Below are 19041 nucleotides of genomic sequence, written 5' to 3' on the forward strand. Positions count from 1 at the left end.
ATCATGAACGGTTCGGACAACCTAACGCAAAGCAGTTTGTCGTGCTTCCATGTATCCGATTCAGATCTTGTACGTACTGTAAAGGTAATGGCCATCTTGTTAGTGGGTGGCTTTGCCGTGTTTGGCAATATTTTGATCATCCTCATCGCTGCCAGATTCACCGTGAAAAGGAACATCCATCACTTGATCATCAACATGGCCGTTTCAGATATCCTCATTGCTATTACGCATTCGTATCACAACATTCGTTCTCTACTTCGTTTTCCATATCTCTGGGAACTTTGGGATAATGACGTTTTTGGCAACATCTTATGTAAGGCTTACTACTTCTTCTATTGGGCTTCCAAGTGTGTGACTTTGCTTAGTCTATTGATAATAAGTGTGGAACGGTTCAGATCAACCAAGGTAACTGTTCATAGAGTTCGTCCATACACGATGAAAAAACGTCTGGCACTAGTCTCTTGTTCTTGGCTGCTTCCTATGGGACTTACGACCCCCTTTGCTTGGCATTACCAAATTCACCAGGACAGCAAAACCCGTGCATGCTATCAAAATTATTCGAGAACACTTTTCTTTCTCTACTCTTTTGGACAAATCTTTCTTCTTCTTTTAATGTGTTTAGTTGTGATATTTCACCATCTTCGCTTGATCTAAACTGGGTCCGACCCCAATATCTAAATTTAGATCTTTGGGTCGGACCCTCTTCAGACTGTACTCTAAACCAACTGAAGTGGAACATGGTTCAATTGTTTTATTTTAGCCAATCACTGATTAGATTGGCTTTCTGGTTGCTTGGGTCTGCAGCTTGACGCCGCCTCGTTACTAGTAGCCATTTTCTTAGAGCAACATTGTCAAAATATAATATAACTGTAAAATCAATCTATTAATGAAGAAATTGCGAGCCGTGAAATTGAAAACCACATTCATCAGTCGGAGTGGTAAACGTTCCGTGTATGTGCCCGTTAACGTCGTGAAGAAAACTGCCGAAAAAAAATCAGAAACGAAAACAACGTGCTCTAGTACTAGCGAAGTGTTGCTCGACGAGCCAACATGTGAACTTTCTATTCATCAAAGAAGACAAGTTTTTTCTTTTAACAACTGGGAGAAGATAAGGCAATCAGTGATCGATGCTTTTATGGAAGAATGCTCCTTAACTAGAACTGCATGTTCTGAATGTAATGCGCAACCAGCCAAGATACGATGTCAAGAGTGTGGTCCACGACAGTTTTTCTGTGAGCAATGTGCAGTACATTTACACCTCAAAAGAAACCAGTTCCATCTTTTGGAAATTTGGAAGGTAAATTCACAACTTTGTAGCGTTTAGTAATTGTTTATGACATATCAAGTCATGTTTTTTTTACTATCCTTTAGGATGAAATGTTCGCACCATTCTATGTTGACCATGGCATCATCGGATACGGTCACAATTGCCCAACAAAAGTTCTGCGAAACTTTACCCTTGTCGATAGTTCTGGTAAGGCTGATGCAAAAATGTGATTTCACTTGTTTAAATATTTGTGTATTTGTGTATTCAACAGCTATAAACAGAAATAATAAAATCTTCAAGAACTGGATTATACGCCTTCGATATTCGCAGACATCCCATAATTTCTTTCATGTTTTTACATAAAATCATTTTATGCATACACCTATTTTAAAAAAACGATATTTAAATCCATAGTTCTTTTTGCTGTGCTTTTACTTATCACCTATCCAGCATTCTATATGTGAACGTTTTGAAATAGGTGTATTTATATTATAAATGAATATTACATGATAGTTCTTATACTATGCTCACTTTGATTGGTCAAGAGTTGTGTGTTAGTAGAGAACAGATGCACAAATGATCATAACAGTCATTTCGAACATTTATCATGCGCTCCATGTTTAACACAAAAACCGCTTAATTATGAATAAAAGAAATAGATTCCATTTTTCTGTGCGTCTGTACTCTTATAGAAGATGTCAAAATGTGGTGCATCTTGTGTGTACCTTTCTTGTTCTCGCCACATTTTGATGTATTATTTCATCCTCTCTTAAACAATCAATTGTATCTTTAATATTACTTAAAATGTTTCATTTCAGGGATACAACATTTCAAACATGTAGAGGTGTGTGACTGTGAGCCATATGGAGTCTCATTAGTACGGTGCAATTTCTGGCCAGGTTCACCAGTGAAACCAACCACTGCTTTTCACATATCATTGATGAATTTACTGGAAAAGCTTTTTTTACAATGTCAAGTATCACTATACGACTTTAGTGAAGTTCTGGATTTATTACAGCCTCAACTTGGAAAAACAGTGGTAAGCAATGTTTACAGTGTATTCCATAGTATGCCAATATTTTTCATTTGAAATGATAAAAAAGGTGAACCTGGTTCCTTCTTTTAGGAGATTGGGTTAATGGGGCTTGAATACTACAATACCAAAATGCTAATTATTCTTTTTTTTATTTGTTTAGCGTACATCACTGTATGGAATTCTAAATTCTGGCTGTTTTGAAGAATTCAGGTATGTATTATTCATAATTCTTCAAAGACAAATAAAAAACTTATAGATTTTACATAGGACACAACTGCATTTACAGTATATTTTTCTTACAAGCACTTTTTAAAAATACACATTTGAATCACTTTTATATATAAATGGTGTTATTGTAAAATACCTTAGGTGAAATTAAATCAGGTCACCAATTTATTTTTCATTCTCTATTTTCTTGCAGGCAGTTCAAGTACCATATGCAGCATTTACATAGTTTTTGTCCAGGACTGACCAATGGCACTCAATGCCAATTGTGCCCTGAGGTATAAGCGGAGATTTCTTTTTTCTTCCTATTTTTTCATACTCTTTGTAGTAGTGAGAACTATATGAATTTTATTAAATTTTGGATATTCTTTTTTTTTTTCAACACAAAAGTCAATGTTATATTCAGACAACACAACATTTTGGGTTGAGTTTAATAGTGTTTTTTCTGTATCCTCTATAGACTGTGATTTGAACAGGGAACATTGACAAAAAAATAACCAATCAATCATTCTTTACAACATGTGAGGATCATCTGAATTCTTATCCACACTGTACCAAAAGTGATGGATTGGTAGCTTTGATAAGATTTGCTGGGTAGTTCTGATTGGCTGTACATGTGATACAATTAAATAGAAAGTGTACCTGGTCAAACTGTTAACACTAATTTTTTTTTCAAATTACATTAGCCTAAATTATTAAAAGCATTTTAAATTATCATTTCAGGATGAAGGTGTATTGATAGAGAGTCTTGATGCTTGCATGGGTCTTACAAGAAAGAAAAAGAAGGGTGGAGGACTAGTAGAACCACGCCACAAAGAATTAATATTCAGTGATCAAACAGATATTGACAACTTTGTTGATAATTATGGTAAAGAAGGGACTAAGATTGAAGAAGTAAGTATGATACACATCTATATATTTGACTGTTACAAAGCTAAATGTTAGTCATCATAGACAAAATCTTGGATCTTCCACTGAAAACCTATGGCTATCTGTCATATTTCTTGTATTTATGAGCATTAAGGAGCCATTATGAGCATTAAGGAGCCATTATGAGCATTAAGGAGCCATTATGAGCATTAAGGATTTCCATGTCACGCAATCTTTTTTAAAAGTGCAGATTTATTATGTTCTTGTATAAATTATTTCTCTTTTATTAGAACTGCAACCGATTTCATGCAGGAGAAGTGCTACTGTCTCTACGGTCTAAAGGAAAAAATAAACTGTTTGATGAGAAGGGTGTTTTTGGAAGAGTGTGCCGACATGACTTTCCAAAAAGTTTTGTCAATCTCAAGTATGGGGAAAGGTATTTTTCTTTTTTCTTTTGCGCTACATGCATAATGTGTGAATGACAAGGGAATCTTGTATGCGTTATTGCTGTTGAACAACAGTCACCAGTATAATGATAAAAATGTCATGCAATATAAATTATACTGTATTTTACATAAACACTGCTTCTGTTCATTGTATTAAGTATTTTTGATTGTCTTGAGCAATTTTTATTTATTTACTTTAATTTATTAATTATCTAACTGGCTGCATGCCTATACTAACATAAAGCTATGTGTATGTTGTATTTTGAATGCTAGAATAAAAATTGAAAATATGTCTTATTTTAATATTAATTTTGTTCTTTTAAAAATATATTATACATTGTAAATACACACTTGTCTTTTCTTATAGGATTTCATATTCAATATACGAAATTAACAAATTAAAAGAGAGTTTAAAAGATAAACCTGGAGTAAAACTTGTCATTATGTATGACATTGCATGTATTTTAGCATCTCATTTAAAGGTGAGTTTATGATTGAATTTGATAGTAACTATTATTTCCATTTATATACGGGATCATGTTATTGTTGATATTAAATATTTTAACTGTAGTATTTGTGGCATGTTGCATTAATTTGTTTGATGTGCTATTCTCATGCATACTATTGAATTCTCTGTTTTTTTTCTTCAAGCATGCATGTCAATGTTTGTGATATGAATAAAGAATAAAGGGTCAGTAGTGAGTGTGAGGGCATAATAGCCTCCCCTGCTTTATTAGTAACATCATTTTAATGGGTTTTTCTCAAAGTGTACCAACCAAGAAAATCTGATTGAGAACATAGACTTGGCTATTCCCATATTCCACTGTTATGGACATAAAGCATCTTGCCAGGTAAATATCTGTACTTTATAATCAACTAATCAACTGTTTTTTAGAATATGTCATGTATGGCAACAAAAGCACAGAAGCTTTTCTTAAACAGGTTTAAGGTACTTTAGACTATTCAAATATTCATACTTTTATACTTGTTTAATTTATAGATTGAATACAACCCAAGACGTATTGCAGGAGTTGGGCTGACTGATGGTGAAGGGGTTGAAAGACTGTGATCTTACTTGAGAGGATATTCATCAATGACAAAAGAAATGTCTTCTGAAAAGAGAATTGATGTTCTTACTGATGCATTGATCTTTTATGGACAAAGGCTTCACAGGAAATTTGGTACAGCTAAATACTAAATTACATTTTTCCTCTTTAAATGTAGTACTATTTTGTTGGTATGAATCAATTTTTTTACCCTGGCAATAGACAGACTGATATTATTACAGAGCCAAAACAGTATATATATATTTGTTATTTGATCTGAGAGTATGTGTGGGCCTTGCTTGCCTCATAGCAGCTAAAGATCATGTTATTATGTTTTCTTATTATCATTGATTGCATGTAAATTACAGTAGCTTATATCATAATTATGTACATATTTTTATTTCTTTTTTTGTAGGGAGGTCTCTTAAGGACAAATTATTAAAAGCTAAGGATCTTGCAGTCACCGTGGAAAACGATATTAAAGATATTGAGGCCACTCTTTCTTGTATGTTTTCCATATAATTTTTGTTACAAAAAGTTTAATATTATGAACTCATTCAAGTGAATTCCCTTTCCCTTCCTTAAACATGATATATTGTAATAATGTATAATATAATAATGGATGTTAACTTAGTGAAACAGTGTTTCTAAAGAAAAAGTTGGAGATTTTCCTTGGCTCATGTGAAATCCACTCTATCATAATATGAATATATAAGTTGATAATCTGAAACACTGTAAGAATTCAAATTCTCCATATTACGGTTATTCAGATTATCAACCTATATCATATTATAATAGAGTGGATATCATGTGAGCCAAGGAAAATCTGAAATGTTCAAATTGACTGCTATATGATCACAAATGATCAATGTAGTACCCATACTGCTTTTCACTAGTATGACAACAACTGTATCATTGTGAAAATGAAAGATGATCTGTACTGCACTGATATAAATTATCAATAAATGTAATGTATAATGACAGTCTCAAACTTCAAAAATAAAAAAATTATTTAAAAAAATTATTTTCTCACTTTAGACCCATGCACAGAAGAAGTTATAAAACAGTGGAAAACAGCAGAGTTTACAGACATTAAGCCAAGAGAAAATGGTAAAATATCACACTAAAATTACTGCCAAAAAAGGTTGAATTTTCCACTTTTAAGGAACATAAAAGTCACAAGGGAAGAATAAATACAATTGTGTAAAACTTAAAATATATTTTCAAAATTTTACACATTTCATGTATGGAGGAGGTGCTTTCAATATTAATCAATAATCTAGGTGCCATAATCTATCTAAAAAGATGGACTAGTTAATTTATCAAGTTTGATAAATAAGTTTAAAACACTCATTAATAATTCATAAGCTTATGTTCCAATTGGAGCCACCATACACGTCACGTGCATGAACCTTTATACCCGATAAAGTCCACTTCATTAGTATTCAAGTGATTTTATATAAAGACACGTGTCTTCATCAAGGTCACAGTCAACCCTAAAAATCTTTGACTAACGTGCCTGTCTTTGCCTTGACACGCAATATCCAACGTGTGGGAGCTTCTATTGAATCTGGTTGTGCATGCCCGTGACGTCAAATCTCTATCGAAGTATAAAAATCCATGTTTGTGACGTGTATGGTGGCTCTAGTTGAACCAAAATCTTATAAATTGTTCATGAGTGTTTTAAGCAGTTCAAAAAACTCGTAGATTGTGTTTTATCAGGTATAAAACACTCCTACTCATTTTTTAAGCACTACTAATCCAGAATGTTTATCTTTTCTTTTGAACTTTAGTGCTCGAGCTTCTTTGGGATGAAAAGTATGTGGATACCCTACTTGAAGTGCAAATGTTAAGGTAATGTTCATTTGTAGTTACTGTAAAAGTTAAAAAAACATAATTTCATTGTTTCGTTGTTGTTTTAGTGCCTTTTTTTATTTCAAAATATCATGATGCTCACCAGACTGGGCAAATAATGTGTACATAATATCCAAAAAATTAACAGTCACTTCATTGTATTTCACAGTGCTGACTTGAGATGCATGGATATAGGTCAAGAGGCAACAGAGTCCATTCAGAATAAGAAAAAGAGGTGAAAATTTATGCCTGATTATTGTGGACAATGATTATTGTGCAATTCTCTGTCAACTGCAGATATAAAACCACACAATGAAGCTGATGTGCTGCAAGGTCACTCGTGACAAGTTTATTCGTATATTCATTATTCATTATTCTACAATTTTTAGGAAAGAAAAGGAGTTGGTCTCCATAGAAAAAAAGTACAATATCAAAACAAGATGGAAGGAGGATGCTACAGTTTTTGAAACTGTCAAGAAGCGATTGTTTATTAAGAAGAAGACTCTAGCATTGCTTGACATACATCGTTTGGCTTCAGAACGCACATTTCTTTTAGAAATGAAGAAAAAATATGCAGGTTATGATTTATCGATATTCAAAACTATTTTCAACTGTTCTCCTGCAAGTAGCTTGATATACATTTGTGGCTGATAATTTATGCAATCTAGTATAATTTATATGGTGTTCATTTGTTTTAGCAAAGCAGTTGAAGCACATGCAGCATATTGAGTATCTGGATCTGTTGTTAAACAAGCAAAAATGTATGACAGTACTATTGTTTTTTTATTTTGCAGATGGTCAAAGCATAGCCATTAAGCTGTCAACACAAATCAGTAAAGCCACAAAATCCATGGAAAAGTGTTTGGTTGTATTTAATGCATTGGTGGATACATCGGAAAGGTTGACTTTCCATGAGATCAAGGACCCATCAAATACAATTTTTAGTGCTGTTTCAAATGAGACTAATGATGAAATCCCTCAGTCTGTAAGGAAGAAGATAATCAGTTTGTACAGCTACAGAGAAAGGTGTGAAGAAGAGGTGGAGCTTGTCAAGACAGAAATGATCCGTCTTGTTCAAGCAAAGTTTGCTCAATTGCAGGCTATAAGGAATCAATGCACTATGAACATGAAGCCTGGGTTGAAAGCATTACTATTACAAAAATGTGCTGCTATTTATGAAGACATCTCTAAACTTACGAAACAATTGGAAGGCTTGGGAGTTTCTCCTTACTTTGTGGAAGAGAAGATCCATTACATTAGCACCAGTAATAACCCAGTTATGATACCCACAGATGAAGACAATGACTTCTCAAATGAAATGGAAGATGTAGATGATAGTGACAGTACTAGTGAACATTGGGATACTGATTCAAATGACGAAGAAAACAATCAATAGATATTAATTCTCAATAACTTAATATACATGTATATGTAAAGATGTAGAGTGCAAATAGTATACCCATGAAATAGCCAGCTAATAATAAATGATTAGTGCTAACTGTGGAAGTAGAGAAATAAGCAAAGCATCAAGAAATCAGTGGAGTGCAACTTCAAATTGCAATCTATTGTTTATCTTGCTCCAGTGTGGATTGTATATTTTTAACCCATGTATTAAATTCCATTGTTTTACGTCTTGTGCTTTTCTTTACATTATGTTCTTTATGTTCCCTATGGTATATTATTTGCACTCTATTGATTATTAATATGAGCAAAGTGTGGAATACATAAAAATGTAAGTGAAGTAGTATTTTTCCCAATTCAAATTGAAAAGCAAACCTTTCATTCTTGCAATTATTGTAGACTTGTATACTAGTTATAAATGAAGAAATGAAAATAATAGGAAAGGGTTGTTTACCATTTTGCAATCAAAAAATTTACACCAATGTTTGTATAAATGAAGAAAACTGGAAATAAGATATTGAAAGACATGTCTATCCTATTTTGCATTCAAACATATTCCACCCAATTCAGACAAGTATTATGAATAACAAAAAGTGAAAATGGAAATACATCAAAATGGTTTATTCTATTTTGGAATTGTATAATTGGATATAAATGAAAAAAGTGAACAAAAATAAAAAAGGGGGATTTCTCCCATCCCATTTCATTTCATGAACACATTTCATACTTTTACTAGTTGTATATTAATTAAAAATCTTAAAATGGAAATAAAGAGAGAATAAAAAGAAAATGTGAGCAATGAAATGTAAAGTGTAAATTATGCTAAATTGTATTTCACAAATTTTTGAAAACCACTCCACTATGTTGCAAAAACAAATTTACTCCATTTCAGACTTCTATTATTTTTACAAATGAAGAGTCTAGAAATTTAATTTAAAAAACGTTTTGTTTTGAACACCATTCATACTTGAACTAGAAAATGAATAAAGGAAAGTGAAAAATTGAAAAAATATCCCATTTATAGCAATGAAAGAAATTTATTAAAATAAAAATTATGCATCCAGTAACATTCTATTACATTAAGACATAATTCAGGAGAGGAGGACATTTTTTACATTTTTTTACATTAAATGAGAATGTAATGAAATGGCTACTAAGAGTCCCAATAAAATATTGAAATAAAAAGAACCCCAGAAAATTATGATGACAGGAATTTTTTTCTTGTTATTTTTTAGAAGAAAATACATTGAAATAAAGCGCTGATTATGTCCCTAGCGTGTAAACAATATAACCATACTTCAGTAATACTAGCGCAATGTTTTTTTCTAATGGGAATTTTTGAAGGAAGTGGAAATTTCTTGTTATTTTTCAAATGAAAATAAAAATATATCAAAATGGCCTTTCGTGTCCCAACTAGATCACTTACTGTTTTTTTGGAATTGCTTAAACCCAGTAAATTATCCTCAAAAACCTGTTATGGCAGTTTGTGTTTTAATTTGTTTTGAAGTGCTTGAGTGCAATATTCAAATTTTTTGATAACTTCACAAATATTACAGATATAAGCCTGCAATAAACTGTTTTAAGTTCAGCAGATTAAGAGGTTTCAGAAAACACCATTCTTGCATCATTCCAGTGAATTCTTGCTAGTGTCGACACAAGCCCCTATTTGGCCATAACAGGTGCTGGGCGGGGCCAATTTCAAAACATAAGCCATTTTCTGCATCTGTAGGTCTCAACCATGCAGATTAACCCTACTTAATTGATTTTGGAATTTTTGGACAGTAAATTATCCTCAAAAACCTGTTATGGCAGTTTGTGTTTTATTTTGTTCTGAAGTGCTTGAGTGCAATATTCAAATTTTTTGATAACTTCACAAATATTACAGATATAAGCCTGCAATAAACTGTTTTAAGTTCAGCAGATTAAGAGGTTTCAGAAAACACCATTCTTGCATCATTCCAGTGAATTCTTGCTAGTGTCGACACAAGCCCCTATTTGGCCATAACAGGTGCTGGGCGGGGCCAATTTCAAAACATAAGCCATTTTCTGCATCTGTAGGTCTCAACCATGCAGATTAACCCTACTTAATTGATTTTGGAATTTTTGGACAGTAAATTATCCTCAAAAACCTGTTATGGCAGTTTGTGTTTTATTTTGTTCTGAAGTGCTTGAGTGCAATATTCAAATTTTTTGATAACTTCACAAATATTACAGATATAAGCCTGCAATAAACTGTTTTAAGTTCAGCAGATTAAGAGGTTTCAGAAAACACCATTCTTGCATCATTCCAGTGAATTCTTGCTAGTGTCGACACAAGCCCCTATTTGGCCTTAATTAACAAGTGCTGGGCGGGGCCAATTTCGAAACATAATCCATTTTCTGCATCTGTAGGTCTCAGCCATGCAGATTAACCCTACTTAATTGATTTTGGAATTTTTGACCAGTAAATTATATGTGATAAAAGAGGGTATTTATTGAATCTTTTATAAATTTTAAAAAGTAAAATACTAATGAAACCCGGGAAATTATGATGAAAGATGGATTGTCTTGTTATTTTTCAAAGAAGTCGAAAATGTATTGAAGTGGCTGATTTTTGTCCCAAAAAATGAAAGTTAAAAAAAAAAAAAGAAAGAAAGAAAGGGAGAATTTCTTGCTAATTTTCACATGAATTCACTCGAGCATGTTAAGGCAGGGTATTTGACCAATTTATTTAACAACTTTAACAACGTATTTTCTGTAATATTTCAAACCTATGAAAATAAGTCTTGGACCTCAAGTGATATTCAGGTTGTTGAGAATTTTTAGTATGGTCATGCCGACTTCTGGTAGTCACGTGATTTTCGGGCGAGTAAAATAGTAGACTTGAAATGCATGAAATAGCCCGGTTAATTTAAAATGGGGTGATGATTTCTATATGAATCAAAAAGCTATTGTTTGGTTCTTCGAGCATAACAAGTTCGTTTTGGAACGGATGCCCTTCGGATTAATAATAATAATTGACAAAATAGGTCACGTGACCAAGTTGTGATATTATACATCTCTATTTTCTGCATGAAAAAAAGAATGATTTTCAACCATTCCAAACAGGGTCTTATTGATCTTATTTAACTTAAAAGTTTTATTGCATAAGCATTGTTTTTCATTGATCCAGTAAAATAACCTGACGAAATGCTTGAGATATTGGAATGCTTGATTATTATATTTTTCTAAAAGCATATTTTTTTATCCGTTTAGACCTACCGTATACACGGAGACGGCCTTTAGCCGCCTATTTTCGAAAATGCTTTTCAGAGGATAATTTTGAAAGCGCTGACTATGCGTTTCCATGACTCGACCGGGTATTTTCGTAAACGCTAACGTCATTAAACAAAGGAGAACGCAGGCTCAGGAACTATGCGCATGCTCATTGTTAGCTCCTACAAGTGTTTTCAAGTAAACGATCGAAAACGATGCGAAAACGCACATTGTTTTACTCGGGTAAAAAAATATCCGGCTTTTTGTAAACGGGGCATATGTCACTAAAAAAGTAAAACACACAAAAAAAAACGGGAAATTATGATGAAAGAGGGAATTTCTTTTCTTTTTTAATGAAGATAATAGACAATTAGACAATCTTCGGGCTCGAAAGTTTTTGGTGAGTACTCGGCGAGTTTTGCAAGTCAATCAATCAATCAGTTTATTCAATCTACCAATCTGGAAATATAGTAACAAGTATTTATAGTTTAGTTTTCGTTTAACATACAGCTATTTCAATAAAGTTAGTCACCTGAAAAGCCATAAAGCTGAGGCCGACAAGGATTATGGGTAGATACATTTTTCATGTTTCAACCGCCTGATAATTGTTGATGGACTTACACGTCTTTTACCAGATAGTCTCACCTCTCCTGAGCATCCTCAAGCTGCAGTTTGTATCAAAAAAAGCTTTATTTGTTTAAAATGAATTGTTTCCCATGATCCTCAGTGATCTCAGCTTTCTAGGTTTTTGGTGACAAACTTTATTGAAATAAGTGTATACATCGATCAAAACACAAATTTACCCCTGACAAACTGGCGCAACTCATCTTTACATATTAAAAGAAGGTCCTAAGTGGTTTTCAAAAACCCTCTTTAGCTCTGTACCGTACGTGTTACACCTTAAATACTTTTGTTTCAGGGTTTTTGAAAACCATGCAGTCATCAAATATATTTAAAACAATTAGTGTATGTAGTAGGACTCCATGCTGTCCAATTAAGAAATAATTGGACGAGGAAAATTCTGAGGACTGACAAAATTGGATGAGGCCATAGGCCGAGTCCAATTTGGCAGTCAGAGGAATTTTTTCGAGTCTAATTACTTCTTGATTGGGGAGCATGAAACCCCATTACCTATTAATTAAATAGCTGCCTAATTAATCCCATACTGGATTAATGAGAAGCTGTATAATTAACTGTATTAAAGTGTATTATTAAAATAAGACCATAAGTAGTGGTTTGAAAAACTTTTAATTAAATTCAATAGATTTGTTTAAGTTTATTATGTGATTTTATCTTTCACCTGCTTACAAATAATGGATTAAAAACAATTTGTAGATATTGTTTGTGATGATGGTATATACACTGTATGGAGGATACTTTTTTCACTGTGTAATTAGGCACTTGGGTTTGTATCTCTCATGATGACTCTAGTAATATCAATATAAATAAATCCTCACCCCAATAGTCAGCAACAAATTGTCAAAGTAATTTCACATAATTAGTTACTTTAAATTAAAATATTTGCCTCAGATCGCACAAAACATTTAACTATATTGCCAAATGTCTACATCCAATATTATATTATTGCAGAAACAAAAACTTTGCAATATTATTTATATGTAGTGTATGAGGTCTGTATCTCATTTCAAAGCTTCAAAACAAATTGGATCGGTTTTGATAACAATTTAAATCCTTGTGACCACAGTTCAAACTGATTGATCAGACTTGAAATCTGGCTTGTTCAGTCCCGTCATTTGTTGCATGGGCGAGAAAAACTGCAATGTTAATTTGCAATATATCACTGTCACACTGCTTTTCTTTCAAGGAAGTCAAGACAACATTGCACACAAAATGAGTTACCTATTTAAGAGACACTAATAGCTTTTAATTAATTAAACAAAATCAACTAAACACTCAAAGTTTAGAGCTTTGCAATCTTTGACAACCATTAATTTTTTCTGAATTCAAAGTTGCTCTTTTCCATTTGAAAAGTGGTATGCAGTCTGGGTTTGTTGAATAGAACATGATTGTTGGAAAAATGATAACAGTTTGCAATGACAGTTAAGTGTACTAATGCATATGTATCAACAATTTAATAATTATAAACATATATAGTTCCAAAAAATATCCATACCCCAAATACAGAATTTTTTAGAAGCACCCCCTCCCCCTACTCTCTGGAACTTCCAGTTTTCTTCCATACAAATCCTGTATTGCTATAATTTTTTCTTCCTGAGATACAGTTAAATGATGATGAGTGGACTTTTCAGTGTAAAGACTCCAAATTCTTGATAAAGCCTTGTTGGTGTAGAGTGTTCAATATAGCTTTCTTGAAGAGAAGTGAAGGTTTAAAAATATTTCCCTCTTCAACTTCAATTTCCTCTATGAAGTATAAAGGCCCAACTGCAGATGTTATGATAGCTTCTGCTTTGACAGATGTTTTCTGCGCTAAAAGCTTGTAGTCAGATGTTTTGGCATCCCTGTCCAACCAGTAGCCTCTTAATTTTGCCTTTTTAGATATATGCTGGATACTCTGAGGGTGTCTGTCATTGCAATAGAATAACCAGAACTCTTCGTCTGTCATTGTGTATGTTGGGATCACCATACCCGTTATATCCAGTGAGTGTGCAAGGTTGTCCTTCACCGCTAATATACCATCGCTATCAAAATGCTTCAAAATTTCATTATGATAAAGTATTAATCGTTCATCTTGGCGTAAGGAAAGAGAAACAACTTCCACTTCATCTTCTTTGATTTTTTCCTCAGCTCCTTCCAGTGTTCTGTTTGCAGCTGGCTCACCACATATCTTTGTGAGGAGTTCTTTTTTTGTATGAACATCTATCTCTGGTATCTCTTGTTGTTGACAGCTGTCTGTATCACAGGCTTTTTGCTTACTACTTTGAGTAGTGGTAGCTAGCTCAAAGACTATGTTGCCTTTGCATGACATGATGGCCTGAATTTGTTTGTGACCATAATGAGTGGGTTTGCGGAAAGGAATACCATCAGGCAATCCTTTCACAACAAACCCACCTTTCAAATATGGCACCCGGGAGAATTTTCCAACAGCTTCACCTGCATTGAGACAAAAGGGAAGATTTAGCTCCACATGACACAATTAAAAAATTGAATAAAAGGTAAACTATAATATGAAGCCCAGGCCACCAGGCCACCTACAAAGTGATTTTCCCAGTCCAACCACTGGGCTACCCAGAGAAGTGTATAACCAAAGACTGTGATTGGTTTAGGATTGCACAACAAGTAGAACGTAAATAAAAGGTCAACTATTAAAAGACATGTCCACACTCTATTACTTATCCTAATCTATTATTTACAAGGCTTACTATATTTTTCGTTGAACATCTTTGCCAAATCTTGATGATCATACTTGTCATGGTTGGAAGCTGGAATTTTGAAATAAAAAATGTATAAGTATAACATTTTAAAATATTTGACATGAGAATATTCTTTAGTAACGAAAAATATCCATGCCACAAAGGAATTTTGAAAATTCCAGACAGTAAGGATGCCTCAAGCGGAAAAAAAAATTACAGAAACAGTATGAAAGAAAACTGGTTCAGAGGATAAAGGGGAATTTCAAAAAAATAGGGTACATAAGGGCGTGGATATCAGGGGCAGTTCCAAGATTTTGTTTTAGTTAACTCAGGGGGGTGCACCCCTTATAATCAAAAGTAAAAACCAGTATTGGTTACTTCGAAGTAGGGAAACAAAGTCAAACCAGGGGTTGCGCACCCCCTGGATCTGCCCCTGGATATATCTTCTGAAACTATATGCCTTACCAAAATGTTCCTTAAATTTCAATGTGATCTCTATATTAGAGGACAGGAAATTCTCTCCACCAGAAGAACCCATATTAAAAATCTGTCCAGATGGTTCCATGAGTATTGTTGATATTTCGCATCCCATGTCTTCTAGAAACATAACCTAATGATATGAACAAAAATTAAGTTATAAAAATTTAAGTGCACTGAGTATAAATATCGCATACATCACAAGAAACAACAATTATATGCCATGAATACCTTGTTCAAATTCAATTTAAATATGTGTACATTCCTAACTAATATCAATGTTAGTAAATATATTATCTAAAGACTGCTATTTGATTCATAAGAATTAATCCGAAGATAGTATATATTGCATTCTTTTAATTACATAATTATTATTAAGTTCAGGAAATGTAATTTAAAGTTTGAAATGTATTCAATATGCAAAACATTTGAAATTCAGTTACATCACTATATACAATACAGTATAACAATCTGCATACAAAAATCTGACAGTGGTTATACCACCAATGCAAAATTAATCAAGAACCTTTTTATCCTTAGAATTTCACTGGTTCTTTCCTATATAAACAGTTTTAAACTTTATTGTTTAATTTTGTAAACATTAGGTTTATAAATCTGAGTGCTAAATTTAAAATTAGTAATCATTTCTTTTGAGGACAATATTATGTAATGTGAATTAAATAAAATTACAAGCATCCTTCTATTGCACTTTTAGAATGAAGACTGCACAATTTGTTCGACCTTTATTTGAGGGAGTTACAACATTATTGACAAAGCATTACTGGTGGGTTTGTGAGGATGATGGCATTGTACCATAAATTATGTAAAATCATTTGAATGAATGCACTTAAGATTAAAGATTAACCAAGATCGCATTATATTTTATATTGTACTGATCGTCTGTTATGATGCATATACAGTGAAACCTCTATATGAACAATGTTTTTGGTCCCCAAGTAAAATTTACCTTTTTCCTAACTTTCAAACAGGAACCCCCTTCAAACTGGGTATTTTTTATCTCCGAAGTGTTCAGGGCTTCCTTCCGCACAAAATTTATAAATTACATATTTCATACATACTTCTGAGAAAATATAAACAAAAAAGAGTGAAAAAATAATGAAAAGTTATTTGTTGCTTTGGCTATGAGAAGAGTTTTGACTCGCAACCATAAAGTCCACTTCTTTGTCCTAATTTATTTGGTCGAGTTACTTAAGACTTAACCAATTCATATATAAAGGTCAAACTTGACATAAAACTACCAAATCACAGTTTTGATTTCTTTTGAAAAGTCACCATGAGTTTTTCTAAACATGAATATAAGTATTCATTATATAATTACCAATGAAATATCTATTTCTCTATTTCGAAAAATTGATATCTTCACACGTGAAAATAACATGTTATTTTCACGTGTGAAAATAACACCATTGCGATGACTATTCAAAAATACACGGAAAGAATTGCCTGAAAAAGCCAAAACATACTTCATTGATAATTATATAATAAACAGAATATTACATGGGCGCTTGGAGATACGAAATTTATCTTCTCGTGTTGAAAATTTCACGATCTCTCTTCGCTGCGCTCACTCGTGAGAGATCTTTTCAACACTCGAAGATAAATTTCGTATCTCCGCGCGCCCATGTAATATCCTCTATATGTGTGCCCTCATGCCGAAATATTTATGTAATGAGAAGACGATGGCATAACAAAATCCAGCATATTCATTGCTCATGAGTAAGCCTTACGTGCGAAAACGTCTAAGTGACTTTTTGGGATATTTTTAAGCAATGTACTAAACCAAATACCAGCAAACATTATTTTTCGTAATTTTGGTCAGAAAAGAAGAAAAACGCTCCTTAGTTACGCATTTATCATATCATATAAAATTATAATATTACAAACTGTACCAACCTCCCTGAATAGCTGCTTTTTGTGTTTTTTTATTAGCGCTTCTTTTTCTTCTGCACACATTTCATCAACAGGTTTTTGTTTGGTCTTGGCCACATACTCTTCCTTTTGAGCTTTGGACATTTCTTGCCATAGCTGTGCTGCCTGCCTATTTTTATCTGTTCTGCTGGCACCAGTACAGGTATCTGTTGGGTTTGAAAAAAAGGCAAGGTATATTCTCATTTTTATCAATTAAACGTCGGGTTAAGCAATTATTTAAATCCTTTCTCAGTTATGACTTGTTCTTTATATGGAGCTGTTAAGGTGCCGTCAAACAATGCGTTCCTTTGTTAGACTTTTGATCGACGACAGTCAAAACGCCGCATGTTTTGAGCAGGGTTAATTTGAGCTTGTACCGAATTTGTCGAGGTCGCGTAGTTTTGAAAACCACGGTTATATTCCATCAAAAAAATAAAACATCGTAATCCCGCACCAAAAAATGGTCAATCCCGCAAGCCCAAGCGACCCCTCGTATCGTACCGTGCATATCGATCGTTACGCTGAGCTGGTACGTAAGATTGCCATAACAACGGCCTATAAACAACTAAACGCATGAAGATCGAAAGTTTCACGTAAGAACTCTTTTTACACTAGGAGAATACTCACCAGACTTTAAAAATTCAGCACAAAATGCGTTGTAGCAATTTGGGCCTTTTATAAAGCTAGGAGCTTTTCTTTTGGGTGGTTGTGGTGGAGTACTCGCGTCCGGCATTCCTGTCGATGACTGTTCGAGCTGTATACAACTGGCCCCTCTTTTACGTTTGGATGTTTCATTACCTATCCATTTCTAATATTTTAACGAAATAAAAAAGAGTAGTTCTTACTTTTATACGAGCAATTATCAGTAACTAACACGAATCACAAAGCTCATAATTACAACACGCCGTGATCTGTGACAGCCAACCATGCCAGCTGACAAAAGACGCGTGTAGCGAAGAAAGACTATAATCTTTAAATTACTGTGTCTATTCTTGGTTTTCACCTACGTCATCATGAATTTCAAAAGCATAAATTCGCATTATAATGAAATAGAAGTTTTATATTCTTGTAAAGCGGCCCAATTTACATATACTGGCCAAATTTTAAGGCTGTAGAGCATTTAGTTGCGGAACTATAGGCGAGTAAACATTACGCAATATTTGGTTAAAATGTATGGAGCGGCCATCTTGGTGTTCCAAGTAGGTTCACCATCATGGCGGACGAAATTCCAAAGGCTTAAAATGATGGAATATTTAATATGTTTGACTATTTTTCACTTACAAAGACTTTAAATAGATATTTTAAACGTGTCTAAGGGAAAATCTTTCAACTAAAGTAAATTATTTTAATATTTTTATAGCTATTTAGATAGACGTGACAGTATTGCGTGACACAAACTCAACCTTCATAACTCGAGAACCAAACATCGAAATGCCTCGAAACTTTTTCTTGTGACTTATAACACTGATTTCTAAAACATACTTGAGAAATGTCTTTATACGATCTATATTTTAGATTTTGATGTTTTGCTGACGTCATGTGAAAACCAGCAATAGACTAAGTAATTGACCGTTTGTAAAGAAATATTCTTCGATTCAAACTTACCTTTACTCTTTCTTCGTCAAGATTGGATTCTCCTGCTGCGCGTTTAACTTGTTCTTGATAAGCGGCAGCCTTACTTGTCATGCCGTTGTTGTAAAAACGCATTAAAATAGTTCGTTGCTGGTCTGTTATCTTTTGATATCTTTGCCGACCACTCATTGTTAACAGAAATTCGTTTAAAACTTGATTCGAAATTTATGTAATCGAAAGAGTCTTACAATTCAGCTATTAACACGGCAATAGTGAAATACGAAATAACCTTCATCTGACTGGCGAAGCTTGCTTGACTTGCTAGAGCTTTCGCACATTCATTTAAATGATT

At 33.3% G+C, this 19041-nt stretch overlaps 1 protein-coding gene and 1 pseudogene across 6 annotated transcripts in view; one reads left to right on the forward strand and one right to left on the reverse strand.

Annotated features, from left to right (window-relative positions):
- LOC116299176 (cilia- and flagella-associated protein 46-like) overlaps positions 1 to 19041 on the reverse strand; it is a 107674-nt gene that overhangs the window by 49889 nt on the left and 38744 nt on the right. The window contains exons 39-43 of one of the 5 annotated variants that reach the window (XM_089028210.1): positions 17745 to 17925; positions 17103 to 17284; positions 15177 to 15321; positions 14721 to 14780; positions 12609 to 14451 (exon numbers count right to left, since the gene is read on the reverse strand). The exons of the other annotated variants lie outside the window; for them this stretch is intronic. Of the exons in view, the coding sequence (XP_088884336.1) occupies positions 13646 to 14451; positions 14721 to 14780; positions 15177 to 15321; positions 17103 to 17284; positions 17745 to 17925 (1374 nt within the window). The 3' untranslated portion in view covers positions 12609 to 13645. Of the gene's footprint in view, positions 1 to 12608; positions 14452 to 14720; positions 14781 to 15176; positions 15322 to 17102; positions 17285 to 17744; positions 17926 to 19041 lie in introns of those variants that run through there. 5 annotated transcript variants of the gene reach the window in all.
- LOC148912071 (uncharacterized) lies at positions 788 to 8949 on the forward strand (annotated as a pseudogene). Its single transcript, XR_016119440.1, has 16 exons — positions 788 to 1297; positions 1372 to 1474; positions 2086 to 2306; positions 2464 to 2513; positions 2725 to 2806; positions 3252 to 3422; positions 3689 to 3834; positions 4212 to 4326; positions 4612 to 4695; positions 4845 to 5025; positions 5306 to 5395; positions 5929 to 6000; positions 6684 to 6744; positions 6914 to 6979; positions 7134 to 7321; positions 7539 to 8949. The product of XR_016119440.1 is annotated as an uncharacterized LOC148912071 (transcript).

Source organism: Actinia tenebrosa, unplaced genomic scaffold (assembly GCF_029948245.1).
Source record: "Actinia tenebrosa isolate PJP-AT-01 unplaced genomic scaffold, QUT_ActTen_1.0 PGA_scaffold12__29_contigs__length_12842862, whole genome shotgun sequence".
Lineage (NCBI taxonomy): Eukaryota > Metazoa > Cnidaria > Anthozoa > Actiniaria > Actiniidae > Actinia > Actinia tenebrosa.